The following is a 15870-nucleotide window of genomic DNA, read 5'->3' on the forward strand; positions in this document are numbered from 1 at the left end:
GCAAGCTGCAAGACTGGCGTAGTTACAGCACCAAAGCAAAGCCCCACAGCAGGGACACAGAGGCATACATGTGAATATCAGCAGTTATGCCAGAATTTTCAATTCAGCCACTCCAGAACAGTTTTATGTTATCAGCCTTACTGCTGGAGAAGTGTTAGTGTAATTCCTGTTTCTCACACACAGCTTGAAGACTTATTCCTACTCCTCCTCTTCCTATGTTTTTATGCTAACAGTGAGGCTAAAGAGAAGGGTACCCATTCCTTCCCCCAAGACATCTTAAGTTCCACAAAATAAGACATTAAATATTTCCTCTAGAAAGAAATGCAAGGGAGGATCCCTGCCAATTATACCCTTCTCCCCAATCCAAAAGCAGTTACCACATCTCACAAATTTATACACAAATAAGACTTATTCCAGTTAAAATCAACTCTTCTTCTCCCTCCTTACAAATTATAGCTAAGGTTAGCTTCTGAAAACTAAAGAGAAAGATGATTTTCCTTGCTTATCTTGCACAAAATATGGAACAGCTCCTGATGACTGTTTGGAATCATGCCCTTTAAGGTTTGGCTTTTAAACAGAGGCAACCAGACTGTCACAGATTTAGACTACTGTGCTTTTAGAGCTGCATATCTAAATTTTAGGTACCTGAAAAATCCTTTGTGGTCAACTTTGTCTCCAGCCAGCAGATAGCAGTAGTACCAAAACAGCAATTACTTTCAGACTCCACTTGGTTTTGCAGAGAGGTGTGTGCAAATTATTAAGGGTAGATAAGTAAGGAATAAGTGAACCAGTGCAATTTATAACAGTGGGTGGACTAGTTACAGCAAGATCTAATTGCATCACGCATGTCACTTAGCCTTTGCTCTAGAGCAGCAGCCCAGCCACAAGTGTGAATGAAGTCATCCTAACACACAGACACACCTAACTTCCATAATACCAAGTATGTTCATAGATTAGTCAAGGGACTGTTCTCATTACTCAGGCAGATGCCTATAAGAAGTTTTACTGGTATAGCTGAACTCAAAATAGCAATTGCTGCCACTCGTTGCAACAGGTATAACAATGTCTGATCACAAAATTCTAGCAGTTCTAAAGTGAATGGCATATTCATTCAGACAAGACACCAGAGTCTTGGAACTTATTTTTATTTGTTGTGAAGTAGCATGAGACACTGTGCCCTGGCTGATTCAGTCTACTGATTGATTAGCAAAAGCCAAACACTGCTTAAGTAACTAAAAGTGCTTCCCTCTGCTCCCAAAGGTTGGTTGACATATTTAGCACATGGTAGTCTTCATATAAAGAGCTCCTGCTAAACTGAAGGAGTAGAGCATCCACCAGTGCTGCTGCTAGGAAGCCAATACAGCAGCTGCACCAAATGCAAACCCATAGCTCAAAGGACTTTCTAAGCAGAAACCAGCAAATCTGCAGATAACACCACAACAGCATCTCTACCTTCTTCACAGCTACTGAATTGCATTACAAGCTGGCTAAAGACACCACTCTAATGGTGTTCCATGTGACAATCTTTACATCAAATCACAGCCTGTACTACTCCCAAGTGCAGTGTGCAATTTTATTCCTCACACCAAAACTTCTGAAGAAGTTCCATTTTCAAACCTAATAGATCTTCAACATGGCTGCTTTAGAACCCCTTGCAAACCTGGCCATGGCAAAGCAGCAATACATCACTTCTTTCAAAGTAGCACACAAATTCATGAAGGAAGGTTTGAATGCTACATTCTTCACAGATTGTGGATACTTGTTACAAATTCCACACAAATCTCCAATGTTGATTAAAAACAAAGTCAGCTGTTCCACGGACTGCTAACTGCAGTATCAAATAAGCATTAACTTTAGGGCAGGACAAGAAGCAGGAATGAGTAGTGGTAGGAAAAGACCAGGAATGGATTGCAGGAGTTCTGCTGCTCCAAAGTAAGAATGCTTACTATACAAGTTGAAGCCTGGGTGTCCACTGATACTACTAGTACTACTAACCAGAAACAATATACATTGTGTGGCCTAGTGTCTCTCTAAACACAGTTCTGAAGAGTTTCCTGCAGGACCTTCATATTTATGCCTGTCATCCTCACTGCTCAAGCCTCATATCCACCTGCTCTGTCACACTAGAACTGATAAGCCACAGCTGCCCTAATTACACAGCTGGTTCCTGTATTCTTGCTGACAAAGAACTTCTACTATAGACTAAGGAGACATTTTGTTTAGTGCTCAAACACCATACTGATAAGAATGGTATTGTTTAGACAGAAAGACGACTGGGTAGGAAAGTCCTTACTAGGCTTAATCCTATATCTGCAACAAATTTCAATCTGGGCACCAGCACAATCTAACAGAAGTTCTGCAGATCCCACACATATGTGCATGATTTAGTAATAAGGAACAAAGTGGTGAAATACTATTAGTTTGCATAACAGAGAATTGCACTCTGAATAGAAACAGCCTACTCTGTACTGTACTCAGCTCCTGCCTTTGTGTTCGGAAAAACGTTTTCTTCTCTGTAATTCATTAACCTACAACCTTATCAAGGTGGGAGTGAAGATTTTGTTTCCAGCATGCAAACCAGCAGTCAAACTGAGCAGAAATACTTACGTCACTCTTCCTGAACTTTGCTTTTAAGCTCTTCATGCTGATCACATTCAACCTTCCAAACCTTTCAGAAGCTTTTTATCCTTCTTCAGTATCTAAACAAAAAAGAAAGAAAAATAAGATTTCAACTTGATACCATTCAGTTCACTGGCAGCCTAGTCTGAATTGAATTTGCATACCTATATCACCCTTTGAGGGTTTAGCCCTCAAGCTCTAAAAAAGATTAACAGCCAGCTAAGGGAAACTTTCTGTTACTACAAACTTAAAAGCAATCCTAAATCTGACCACAAAAGAATAGAGCAAATCTTTACTAAAAACTCAAGTGTGTATCATGTTATACTAGCTGCTTCTCAATATAATCAGATCACTGACACATTCAAACATGTAGCAGCTTTCTCTGCCCACTGCCTATTTAAACACTATCATCAGCCATTTATAAAGTGGGAAAAGCAAAAAAAAAAAAAAAGTATGAAAAGTCATGCATTAGAACTTCAGTATCCTACAACTGTGGGTCTGCACTGGGTAGCAGAAGTGTCACCAATACTGTATGTAGAAGTCTAACCACTATCCAATTTCAAAATTAAACCATGCATGATACATACTAAACAGCTTAACACAACATAGCAGATAGAACCATCTGAGCAAGAGCAGAGATTATCACCAGAACAATTGTTTTATACTTTTCCCTGTGAGAAACTGTATGTGTATTCTTGGAGTCACAGGTGGTTTTAATTTGGCAGTGCACTATCACAGTCATGGTTCCCCTTCCTCCCCTTTAAGCGAAGAAAAGCAGCAGTTTCACAAATACATACAACTAACACTACAAACAAGCTGCAAGCTCTCACAGGGAATGGGGACCCTAGAGCAAACTTTCCACAGAAAGCTTCAATATACCACGTATTATCAATTCAAGACAAATGTAGCAGCAAACAGCATGTTAAAGTAGCATGGCAATGTGCTTTTTTCAAGAACACAAAAGAAAAACTTAATGAAAGAGGAACATACATCTGGTCTGTGCAAGAATGTTCCAAATTTCTTGTTTCACTGTATGCTCACTGGAATAGCCAGCCACTCTCATCTACAAGTTTTAGCTGCTATACAAATTCCTTCTGAAGGAACAGTTTAAAGGAAAGGATGTTCATCTGTATAAACTTCCTCCCTCCACCCTAGAAAAAAAAAGGAGAAGAAATATTACAAGTCAGGCCAGATAAATAAATAACTGAAATGAGGACCGGAGCACAAATTCACGTAAGTCGTGCAGGGTCACTAACTCTTCACATCACTATTCAGAAACAGGAGATTACAGTTAGATAAGTGAAGTGAGATTCAATTGTTCCATAAAATAAAGTCTCATTATGATGAAGCAATTTGCTATGTTCTACATGATCACTCTACTATGAGTTTTAAAAGGCAGCTACATGGTATACTCTTGGTAGAATATACATGAATGCTTCTACAAAATACAACATTAAGTACCACTCAAGGGTAGCAATTAATGCTAAGTAAATATGTCATTTAGTTCAACCCCATACTTACCTGATAGCCATTTAAGACAAACACAAGTATATTTCTGGGGAAAAAAAAAAACAAACAAACAAAAACAAAACCCACAACCTGAACAAACAAACAAAAAATTCCATACACTATATACACACAAATATATTTCCCACAGAACACACACCTCTAGTAGGTGATCTGGATGGGGTAATTCTGTAGGTTGTTAAAACATCATTAAATCTCATTAAATTACTCTAAATCTAATTAAACAGTCACTTCAAAGTCATATCAGATTCCTGACGCTTTCAGGTATATGAGTGAGGGGGTCTCATTCGAAGTTCTTGCTTTTTATATCAGGGAGAATGGGCTTGTGGCATTTTGTTTTAATTTTTCAGCATGTAAAAGGAAAAAAAAAAAATCAGAAGCTTTTCATTACCTGGCTTAAGTGACAATTTCTTAGCTTTTTCATGGGTTGAATGGAATATTTGTAAAACAGTAACAAAAAAAAAAAAAGGGGGGGGGTGGGGGGGAAAAGTGGCAGAAGAGGGCTAGTTTTGAGCAACCAAAAAGAAGGAATTATTTTAGGTTGCTCTGAGAGAAGTATACCACTTTATATCTGCTACACCTACTCAAACTTTGAAGAGTTTAAATTGCACAGCAGCTGTTACAACCTGCACTGAAAAGAAGCCTGAACCTCAGCAAGAGGCCAATAATCTCCTAATTCATTCTCTAGTTATAACAAGGATGATGAGCATTGTGAATACCAGAAATGCCAGGGTACAGACAAGATAAATACCATTACATTGATCTGGCCTTCTTTACATACCACACCAGGAAGGCAAGAAAAAAAAAAATAAATAAATTAAAAAAAAAAGGGAAAAAAGAGAGAAAGAAAATGGAGGACAAAAACCAAAACAGTTTTTAAAACTTTTGGGAAAAACAAAACCAAACCACAATTTAAAGGAACTTTAGAAGCTGAGCAACATCATACAATATCTTCCAAAATCCAAAACTTCACAGGACTATTTATTTCAAAACTTAAACATATTCAACTAAAAAAGTAAACACTTTAATTAGACCGGTTAATAAAATATAAAGAAGTCTTGTGCATGGGGAATTTAAAATGAGAAATCTTTCCTCACATATAGATTGCCAAAGAATTGTATGCTGTAGGCTGTCCTTCCCTTTCCCACCCACTCAGTATTTTTGGCTCCCATGTACAAAAGATTTGTTATAGCTCCCATGGAAAATAAAGTACCCAACTACAGGGCTATGGGGGAGATGACAACTCCGTGTAAGTATATGCACAGAACAGCTGCAAAGCTGGACTCTCTTCTAGGACGAACCTGTAATGCAGTCTAATTAACAAGCTTCGCTAGCACTCCTAATATGCTACTTTTCCCCATTTTGAGGAAGGAAGAAGAGAGGTGAGCTGTGTTTTTAACAGAAGCCAACTTATTTTTCCCACAGGATACTTCACCTCTTGCGTAAGTGCATTTAATACATTGAATGTGAAACTCAGTCCTCAGCATAATTAAAAAAGCATGCACAAGTACACAAAACCAGCATTCCCAAGTTTAATGTGTGTCACATCTGTATTTTTTCCATAAGAGACAGTTAAACACAAACACCAAGATTACAGCTTGTGCATCATAATGGCCATAATCCTTCAGCTGTAAAGATAAAAACCGGTGAGGCAGTTAGGGCTGCCTTGTCTTGGCACTGTCTATAGGAGGAAGTCACCTCTCAAAGGGTGTAATTATTGCAATTGATGCAAAAAGAGGCCAGGATCCTGATTCAGCAGAGCTTTATGACAACTGTGCATTTGCCAGAGGGAGAATAAAGGAAGCACCATTAATACACTCCTGTTTTACAAGATAGGAAACAACTACTAGAAATTCACTAGGGAGTATCAAGACACTTCAAAACAATATTTCTGCAATGAATCACAGGTATTAAGAAGAAGCAATCTCTACTAATAGTGGCATTTCTCCTCTTTTAGAACAAACGTGATAATAAATACTGAGCGCTGTCATTTTGTAGCTGCAGCAAGTTAGCAGCAGAGCAGTGCTTAACTCCAGGGATTCACAACAGCTAATGCTGATCCCATGCTTTTAACCATTAACTCCAAAATTAAATATCTAGTCCTCTATGTTATCTTCCTTCAGCTTAATGTTATGAAATAGCTTTCAGGAATACAAGCCACAGAAAACACCTTTAGGCTGGTGGTAAACCTAGCTATTTAAAATAAGAGACATCGAAATGGCAGTAATCTTTGACCTTAATAATTTCATTTAACTGTGTTTTAATACACAATACAATCTTTAGGTTTAAATATATGAAAGATATTAGGGTAATCTACCCCACTGATTTACACTGAGATTCATGCAAACCACAGTAAATAAAAATACTGACTTTTTTTCCTTTCATTGAATTGCATTAAAATCAGAGCTAGGTCTTTCAAACAATGTTACAAGTAAGTCCTTGAATGGCCCAAGATCCAGTGATGCAACAGTAAAACAGTCTTAGTTTTATCAAGTAAAACTATGAGTTTACAGTAAAACTGTACACTATGCACACTGTTCATGCCAATGACAGTTACCCTTCATTGGTAAGTGCTGAGTTCAATTAACTTAGGTGTCAAAAATCTCATACCTCTTTCAGAACACCCTGAGATGTCTCCATCTCAGACAGTGCTCCTCTGCAGCAAAGCTTCATTCACATAATCAACTCATTTCCCCTTTCCCTCCTAAAAGCACTCCGATTGTTTTTTTTTTTTACCTTGTGAGGTTACAGAAAAGAACTAGAGACTTTATGCAAGATCTGGCAACATTAAAAAAACCAAACCAAACCAAACAAACAAAAAAACCCACAAACAACACACACACACACACACACACACACACACACACACACACACACACACACACACAACCCCACACACAGCAGTATCACAAGGATCTGGAAGAATACAATTGCTGCCATACACTTACATCTCCTTTGTGTGAATAGCCCTACAGTCACACCCCAGAAGTGTCTTTTCCCAAAGAAAAACACCATCATTTATTCTCTGTATGATTGCTTTCTAAATCACAAGCCCTGCCCTGACTCAGGCACAAGCCTTTGTGGCAGCCAGCACTAAAAAGCAGCTAAGCACAGTACTAGCACCTTCTCTGCTGTCCACCTTCAGTACTCCTCAAACACTTCACATGCCTGAGCTCCCCTGACCTCCTATCCAGCACCACAAACATGCCCAAACCCAAGCTTCTCCTTTGCATTGCCAAAGCCACAGGACCACCTGGAAGCATTAGCCATTGCCTAGCCTCTTTTGTTGTTTGCACACAAATGCAGTAAGCCCATGCTGTCCCACAAAAAAAAAAAAAAAACAAACAACATCCTGCACTTCATGTCTGACTACCTTCTCACTTCCATCCAGCTGAGCGTATTCTCTCTTTCTCAGGCTGAAGCAGAGAAGCATGTAGGATGTGACCAAAAACAACGGGAACATTTCCCCACTCTTTATCAGCACAGCTCAATTTTTCCATCTTGAGTAACCCATCCTCCTATCACAGGAAAAGTCAAACGGAACAAATTTTTTTTTAACTTAATGTCACCTATGGTGACATTTGACTAGGTTGATCTACTATTACTTACTAATGAAAGTGCACTGAAAAATGCACTGAGAAGCCCAAGTACTACTCCAGAGTGGGAGCGATTTATATACAGTTAATCCCACTGTAAAGAGAATCAGACATCAGAGATGGCAAAGGCCTTGAGTAACTTAGTACAATCCCCCTATCTGTTCACAAATCACTGCAAGGATGTGCTGAACTGTAAAAATTTAAGCATTCTAGCCCTAAAGTTAGAGCTACATAGATATTGCATCACCAATAAACCTACAGCTATCACCCCTCTCTCCAGAATGTTTTGCAGCAACTCTCTACTCTTACACTTCCTTTGATATTCAAAATTTGCAAATGTTAAACTTAATTTTTAACAGATTCAGCTTGAGCACTATCGATCTCTGTGGATGTTGTACAACCAATACAAACCCAGGCAAGTCTGTCGATGTGGGGTTCTGTGTAGTTTGTTAAACACTGTTTTCAAAATCAGTTCTAGACAGCTTGCATCAACAAGACCTTAGATACAGTGAATTACAGGAGAAGTTCAGGGAAAAATCAAAATGTGACACTGCCCTGATTTGTCTACTTAGCATATTAGACAGCACTCCAGGCAAAAAATCCTAGCTCAAGCAAAGTCCAGGCAAATTTATCATTCACTCATTACATACAACTTTACTATGTTCTTACTCCAGTTCTTTTGTCTGGAAGAGTCCGTCAACACACATCCCGCTCACTGAAGAGTACAGTAAAAGAGACAAGGCTTGCCGCATGAACTCAGACATACCCCTGTCTTTCTCTGCTTTCAATTTCCCTCTCTCTGAAAGAAAAAGACCCTCCCTCTTACGTGCCCCTCATTTTTGAGACTATATTCTCTGTTTTGATCATTCATAAGATATGTTGCAGTCCTGGAGAGTTTTCCTTGTTCAATGCTTAGTCCAACATGGCTAGATTGGAATTGAAGCATCCAGCTATGACTAGAAATAGATAAAAATTATGCATAGTCCCACTTGTGAAATGCTAGTTCTTAAACAAGAAATCCACATGGGTAATAATTTGTTCATACTTACTCTCTTCCTAGTATTTTGTATCAACCATTCAACTAGGTGCTCTACAGAATCAGCAAACACGATACAATGTTAAAACTAAGAAAAGACATATCCCTGACTCTATGGATCAATATTCTGAGATAGCCAAAGGCAGAATAGCCACCTATTGGGGTTCAGAAGACAGAAACATCAATTTAATTTACCTAAGACAAGCCCCACTCCCATAAACTCTGCACTTATACTTTTGAAAGGTCTTAGAAGGGTACCCTACTGAAAAGTTCTGTTGTCCAGAAATATCTTCCGTTCTCCTATGCAGCTTCCAAATTCTTGGGTGGGGAAAATATTTTGGATAGGGAAAATATTTTAGCTGGTGAAAATGCAGCACCTTTTTAAACATTACCCCAAAATAGAAGGAGCGTTGGGTGTGTTTCCACCCCTCAAAAAAAAAGTAGCAGGAATTCAGATACTTTTTGTCTTGTGGAAGACTATCAACAAACTAGCAGAACATCAGCAAGATCAACACCTACAAATTACTGACAATCAACTGATTTTTATCTGATTTTATTCAGGCTGTCGAAACTCGTATTCAATAGCAGCAGCACGAGGTGCCATACAAATCTTGAAGAAAATTGAGTGTTTAACATACTTCTTCCAGCCTTCAGAAACATCTGAATCTCTAAATTTCCCTTAGAATTATCATGCTGGTGTCTCAGGCAAGTACCTGTAAACAAGGGAGGGTGCCCCACTGGACCTGTTGTTTATGAATAGAGAAGGACTTATGGGTAACACGTCAGTTGGAGGTTGCCTTGGGCATAGCAATCATGAAATGATTGTGTTTTCTGTTCTTGGAGATGTAACGAGGGTGGTCAGCAGAATCGCTACTTTGGACTTTTGAAGGGCAGACTTTGATCTGTTTAAGAGGCTGGTTGGCAGTCCCTTGGGAGACAGACCTGAAGGGCAAAGGAGTCCAGGAAGGCTGGTCACTCTTTGATAAGGAAATCTTAGAGGCACAGGAGCAGGCTATCCCCATGTGCCAAAAAATGAGCCAATGAGGAAGAAGACCAGCCTGTCTCAATAGAGAGCTTTGGCTAGAACTCAGGAATAAAAGTAAAATGTATAACCTTTGGAAGAAGGGGCAGGCTACTCAGGAGGAATACAAGGATGCTGTGAAGTTACGCAGGGAGAAAATTAGAAGGGCCAAAGCTCAACTAGAGCTGAGCCTGGCTACTGCTGTTAAAGGGAATAAAAAATTATTCTATAAATACATTGGCAACAAAAGGAGGACTAAGGAGAATCCCCACCCTCTAGTAGATGCAGGGGGAAACAACCTGACAGAAGATGAGGGAGAGGTTGAGGTACTAAATGCCTTCTTTGCGTCAGTCCTTAATAGTCAGAACAGTTGTGCTCCAGGTACCAAACCCCCTGAGCCAGAAGACAGGAATGGGGAGCAGAATGAAGCAACAATAACCCAGGGTAAATGGTTGGTAACCTGCTGCACCACTTCGACACACACAGGTCTACGGGGTCAGATAGGATCTATCCAGGGGTACTCAGGGAGCTGGCAGAGATGCTCACCAAGCCACCTTCAATTATTTATCAGCAGCCCTGGCTAACCAGGGAAGTCCCACTTGACTAGAAGTTGGTGAATGTGATGCCCATCTACAAGAAGGGTTGGAAAGAGGATCCAGGGAACTACAGGCCTGTCAATCTGACCAACATCTTGAGTGCCATCACACAGTATACACAAAACCAAGCCATCAGGCCCAGTCAGCATGGGTTTACGAAAGGCAGGTCCTGCTTGACCAACCCGATCTCCTTCTACAACAAGGTGACCCACTTAGTAGATGAGGTAAAGGATGTGGATATTGTGTACTCAGACTTCAGTGAAGCCTTTGACATGACTTCCCACAGAATTCTCCTGGAGAAGCTGGCAGCTCATGGTCTGGATGGGTGTACTCTTCACTGGGTAAAGAACTGGCTGGAGGGCTGGGCCCAAAGAGTTGTGGTGAACGGAGCCAAATCCAGTTGGCAGCCAGTCACGAGTGGTGTTCCCTGGGGCTCAGTATTGAGGGCAGCTCCGTTTAATATCTTTATCAATGATCTGGATGAGGGGATTGAGTTGCACCCTCAGTAAGTTTGCAGATGACACCAGGTAGGAGTGTTGATCTGCTGGAGGGTAGGAAGGTCATACAGAGGCATCTGGACCAGCTGGATCAATAGGCTGAGACCAATTGCATGAGGCTTTCTACAACAACCTGAAATGCATGGAGTGTGTTGGTGTGTTCTCCCAAGTAGCAAGTGATAGGACAAGAGGAAATGGCCTCAAGTTGCACCAGTGGAGGTTTAGATTGGATATTAGGAAAAATTTCTTCCTGGAAAGAGTTGTCAGGCACTGGAACAGGCTGCCCAGGGAAGTGGTGGAGTCACCATCCCTGGAGGGGTTTAAAAGGCATTTAGACAAGGTTCTTAGGGACATGGTTTAGTACTAGAGTTACGTTATGTTTGGACTTTGTGATCTTAAGGATCTCTTCCAACTGAAATGATCCTATGATTCTAAGCTCATCAGAAAGCACACAAGTGTCAAACTCCCCAGAAGCATTTCAGGCTGTCCCAGTGCCTTTTGGAATCCAGATATCTGCAATAACGAATGGTAGGTCCTTGCCTCTCAGCTACTGAAGTTACAGAGTCATAGACAGACCAACATACAATATTTTTTTCTCTTGTAATGACTGAACAACCTTGGCTCTCCACCCATCAGGTGAAAAACTACAGACTCAGGTGAAGAAAAAAAAAAAAAACAAACCTGCACATCTTGTTTTACAATAATTTGAATAACAGCAATGGCTTTCCAGCACAAAACCAAAAGGAGATTATGGCAGTGTTAGAAAACACATGTAAGTTATTACAGCATTTACCTAAAATGCAAGATCCGCCTGCAGACAAAGAACTTGAGTCAAGATCTAACACTTCCCAGGCACATGCACAAACCATTCATCCAGAGGCTCTCTCCTCCAGAGGTGGTCTCAAGTTCAGCACACAGACTACCACCATCACCTCCAGGTATTACTGGTCATCCTGTTCTGGATCCCAACACACAGGAAGGATGCTTTCTTTCACTGCTGAGTACTTCCACTCCAGCAGTCCTTAGCAAGTATCTAGATTGGCAGCTAGTCCTAAGTGTCAGTAGAGATCTTTAGTTGCTTCCACACTTCACCAGACTCGCATTTGTCTCTGGCAGTTTGGTAGTGATAAGCTCTGCTCTAAAGTATTGCCTGTATTACAGCTATTTACAGTACTTCCTCTATATCCTAAAACTGCATTAGACGGCCCTCAAAACATAAGGAGCAGCAAGGACTGACAACTCTGAAAACAAGCCCCAAGCTACCTCAAATGCAGAGCTATCACTTGTGTGCATCTGCAGGCACCCAGACAGCAATTTCAATGAATGAAAGCATGTGAAGAGGCTTCTCAGTCCTGAAGGAAATATGTGCACAGCAGTAGAGCCAGTTACTCAAACCTCTAACCCCAGAAGATGTTATGGATTTCTACTCCTCCCACCTTTGGATTTTCAGTACTTTACTGTCTCTGCCACTGAAGCTTTGAACTGATTTGTTCTAGTTTTGCTTGTTTTTTTTTTCTCTATAGTTATTTCAAGCATTATCCCTACGCAAAAAGAACCAGCCCACAATCAGTTCTCAAAAGGAATGTGATTAGGGTAATGTTGCAGTAGGCTTTAGAAACTGCCAACATTTCACACAAGAACTTCGCTTTCATGTTTCTCCAGACAGTGCTTCTCCATCAAAAGAGACACTATCAGAGACATTATCAGAGAGGGTGAGAAGAAAAGTAACACAGCGGGAAACATTAAAAAAAAAAAAAAAAAAAAAAAAAAGAAAAAAAAAAGAAAGAAAAAAGAAAAGATGAGGAAAGTAAGCCCTCTTGTGAAATGCTTGTATCACCAGCAGCCTCCCACCTAGTTTCTTCTCCATTTGAAGTTATCCATCTCTTGATTCAGAGAACAAGAAGGGTGGAGATAGGATTTTATTGCTTTGATAGCAGATGCACTCTTGGAAGAAGGAAGAGAATAGCACAGGGCAAATATTTTTAGAGACTGCATGGTCACTTATTGGCACTGAGCTTGGCATCAACTCAAGAGAACCCTGAGCTCATATAAAGTCTTGTTCTAGTCAAATGCTCTTTTAGTCTGGTTCGTATGGGTGTTATGCAATTCTTCTGTTAGTAAATAAAATCTCATTGACAGCTTTCCACCAGTGTCCCAAGACAAGAGCCAAGAGGCCACTGACAGATATTTACTAAATTCATTTACTCCTAGTTAATCTAGGACATTAGAAGGCCTTTCTAAAAGGATATATGTGTAGTTTTTGGCATTTATTTCTTTTTTTAAATAACACACACTAATCTGCAACCTGCTGAGACAAAGAAAAAAATAAAAGATACTACAGCTTCTACCAAAGTAGCACTTACTCCACTAGACTACAAGTGGTCTGTATCAGTTCTGTAATAACCATGCTCATACTCACTACAAAAACAAACGGGAGAGTTTGTTAAGATCCTGAAATGCTGATAAAGCAGAATTTAACTAGTCTTCTCACAGAAACTTAAGAATGTCACAAGTGGCAACGGCAAACTGCGGAAGGCTTGTGCTGCCAAACACTGTGCCAGAGAAAGCAAAATCTTTCGCCTGCTCTGTTGGAAGTTTGAGGAAGCACAGGTTCCTGGTTAACAATTGACACGATTCCGAAAGCAGAGTTTTTGTGTTGTTGTTTTTCGGGTTTGTTTTTGTTTTTTTTTTTTTTAAACAGCTGCAGAAAATAAATCTGTTTTAAGTCCCCGCTGCCAGGGAAGCCGCAGACCCGTTGGTGCCCGCGGGGCAGGAGCCGCGGCTGGCGGTGAGACCCCGGCCAGGCCCGGCCAACCGCCGGTCCCCCGGGGAGCCCGTTAGTCAGCTCTCCCTTCCCCGAGCTCCCAGTGAGGACCTCGGAGAGAAACCGCCCCACACGGGCACCGAAACAACGCCGTCGCCACCTTTTCCTACCGAAGCGAGGCAACCGGAGGGTCCTCCCGGGGGTGAGTTTAACTCCTGTCAGGGCCCACCGGAGAGCGGGTGACGAGGCGGCAGCGCTGCCCCCGGGGCTCGGCCGGACCCGCGGTGTGAGGCGCCGTGCGATGCCGCCCCTGAGAGACCCACGGAGACCCGCTCACCGGCGGGTAGGGGCGTGGGGGGCTGAACCGGCGCCGGCCGGACTGTACGGAGGTGCTACCGCTCACCCCCGCGGGCAGCTGTCACCCTCGCACGCACCGACAGGAGAGGAAAAAAAATTATAAAACTATAAATAACGTCAATAAACAGTCAAGCGGCAACGACTCATGTACGGCGCCCCGCACCCCCCAACCGGTGCTCCCCACTCCCCCACACCGGGGAAACCGGGCTCTCCCGGCAGCGCCGGAGGAAGAGAGAAGTTTCCTCCTGTTGCGCCGCGCGGAGGGCTCCTCTCAGGCATCGCCGGGGAAGCGCCGGCGGCAGCAGTCCCCGCGGCCGGCTGCGGAGGCGGGGGCAGGTGGGCGCCGCAGACAAAGCCCCTATTCACGACGCCCGCCGCCGTGCGCGCGTGCACGCAAATTCCCCCCGCCGCCTCCCGCCGAGCCGCGCTCACCTCATGGAGGAACCGCGTCCCGCTACGATCGCGTCCGCCGGCGGGAGCCGCGCTCCGAGCGGCGCCGCTGCTGAAGGGCGGAGCGGAGCCGCCGCGCGCCCCGGGACACTCGGCGGTTCCGCGCGGATAGGGCGGGAGGGGGTGGGCGTGACATCACTCCGCGGCCACGTGACCACAGGGGCTCCGTCCCCCGTCCGCCCCCCCGCGGGGAAAGCTTCGCCTCCCCACCGCCCCCTCCCCTTTCCCCGCGGGGGAGGGTCACGTGGCGGCGCACGGGGTTCCCGCGCTGGGGAGCGGGGTCTGAGGGGAAGGGGTGACAAGGGGGGAGGTGTCACCTGCAGCGGGCCGGTGGGAGACGCTGCCGGGAGCCCACCCTGCCCTCCCAGGGCCGGGTGTGTGTGGGAAGAGCGTGCGGGGAAGTGGGTGTCGCGTCCCTTCTGCCTCGGGATCTCTTCTGGCCACCTCAGGAGAAAGCTGAGGGGAAAAGAAGATACCGAGCTCCCCAAGGAGTGCAAGTGCTTCAGCACAGGAGAGATGCCCTGTGCTTCAGTTCCCTCCTAAGCTTCACCTTCCTCAGACCTCTACGGAGAAAGGACTGCTTCAGAAGAAAGACAAGTGGGGCGCTTCTTGTTTAGCACCCAAATTAACGAGCGGTGTAGTGCTTGGTTATGCAGGAGTTTAGAGGCTGGAGAATCACCAGTGGGCTTTATGCCTGTGCCAAGGTGCTGCTTCACTGGATGTGCTCCAGAAGTCTCCTTTCTGTGTAGGCCCAACTCCTTTTCTCGAAGTCGAACCTCCAGAGAGTCCTTTCTTGAGTCGTCCGGCAAGCTGATGGCAAACCACCCCAACATCTCACCAGAAAGATCACAGCTGCCTTCACCTGCGCGAGGAACTCTGGACACCTCATCTACAAATTGAGCTGGTGAGCCTCTGCCTGCCACTGCACCACAACAGCCCTGCCAGAGTCCTTATCCATCTTGCCATCATGTCACGTCCATGGGCTGGTCCCACTCACCACAATCCCGTTCTCTGCTTGAGAAGGTCTCCTTTAATCTCTGTGATCGCTCTTATCTTCTCTGTTCTCAACCATATCCACACCTTCTGAAGTGGCAAACAGTACGGGGAGGAAATGAGCACTTCAAAACTTTAGGTCATTATTGTAATAGTGGCAAGTATTGTTATTAAACAAATACACTTGATTATCACCAGAAGCATACTTTCCTCTGCTAATCTGCAGCCCTTACCTTGGCCAATTTGTTTTGCATGTGTTTTACTTTCAAGAACAGTCGTCGTTGTGCCAGCACTGTTTCCTCTCTTTTTTCTTATATGAAAGATACACACCAATGTTAATCTAATATAGTTAATGCTGAGAATTACACAGGAAAATTAAACTTTCCCTGCAATGCTAGCTCGGCAGCTACAAAG

The 15870-nt window shown here is 43.1% G+C and overlaps 1 protein-coding gene across 5 annotated transcripts in view; it reads right to left on the reverse strand.

The window, feature by feature from the left end:
* Window positions 1-14565, reverse strand: part of RAI14 (retinoic acid induced 14) — a 91560-nt gene extending 76995 nt beyond the window's left edge. For 4 of the 5 annotated variants that reach the window (XM_082074421.1, XM_082074420.1, XM_082074419.1 and 1 more), the window contains exons 1-3: window positions 14446-14565; window positions 3610-3770; window positions 2608-2699 (exon numbers count right to left, since the gene is read on the reverse strand). In XM_082074421.1, coding sequence (XP_081930547.1) covers window positions 2608-2643 — 36 coding nt within the window. In that variant the 5' untranslated portion in view covers window positions 2644-2699; window positions 3610-3770; window positions 14446-14565. The remainder of the gene's footprint in view (window positions 1-2607; window positions 2700-3609; window positions 3771-14445) is intronic. The other variant, XM_082074418.1, reaches the window with a different exon arrangement.
* Window positions 14566-15870: the final 1305 nt, after the last annotated feature.

The sequence above is a fragment of the Streptopelia decaocto genome (assembly GCF_964273445.1).
Source record: "Streptopelia decaocto genome assembly, chromosome: Z".
Lineage (NCBI taxonomy): Eukaryota > Metazoa > Chordata > Aves > Columbiformes > Columbidae > Streptopelia > Streptopelia decaocto.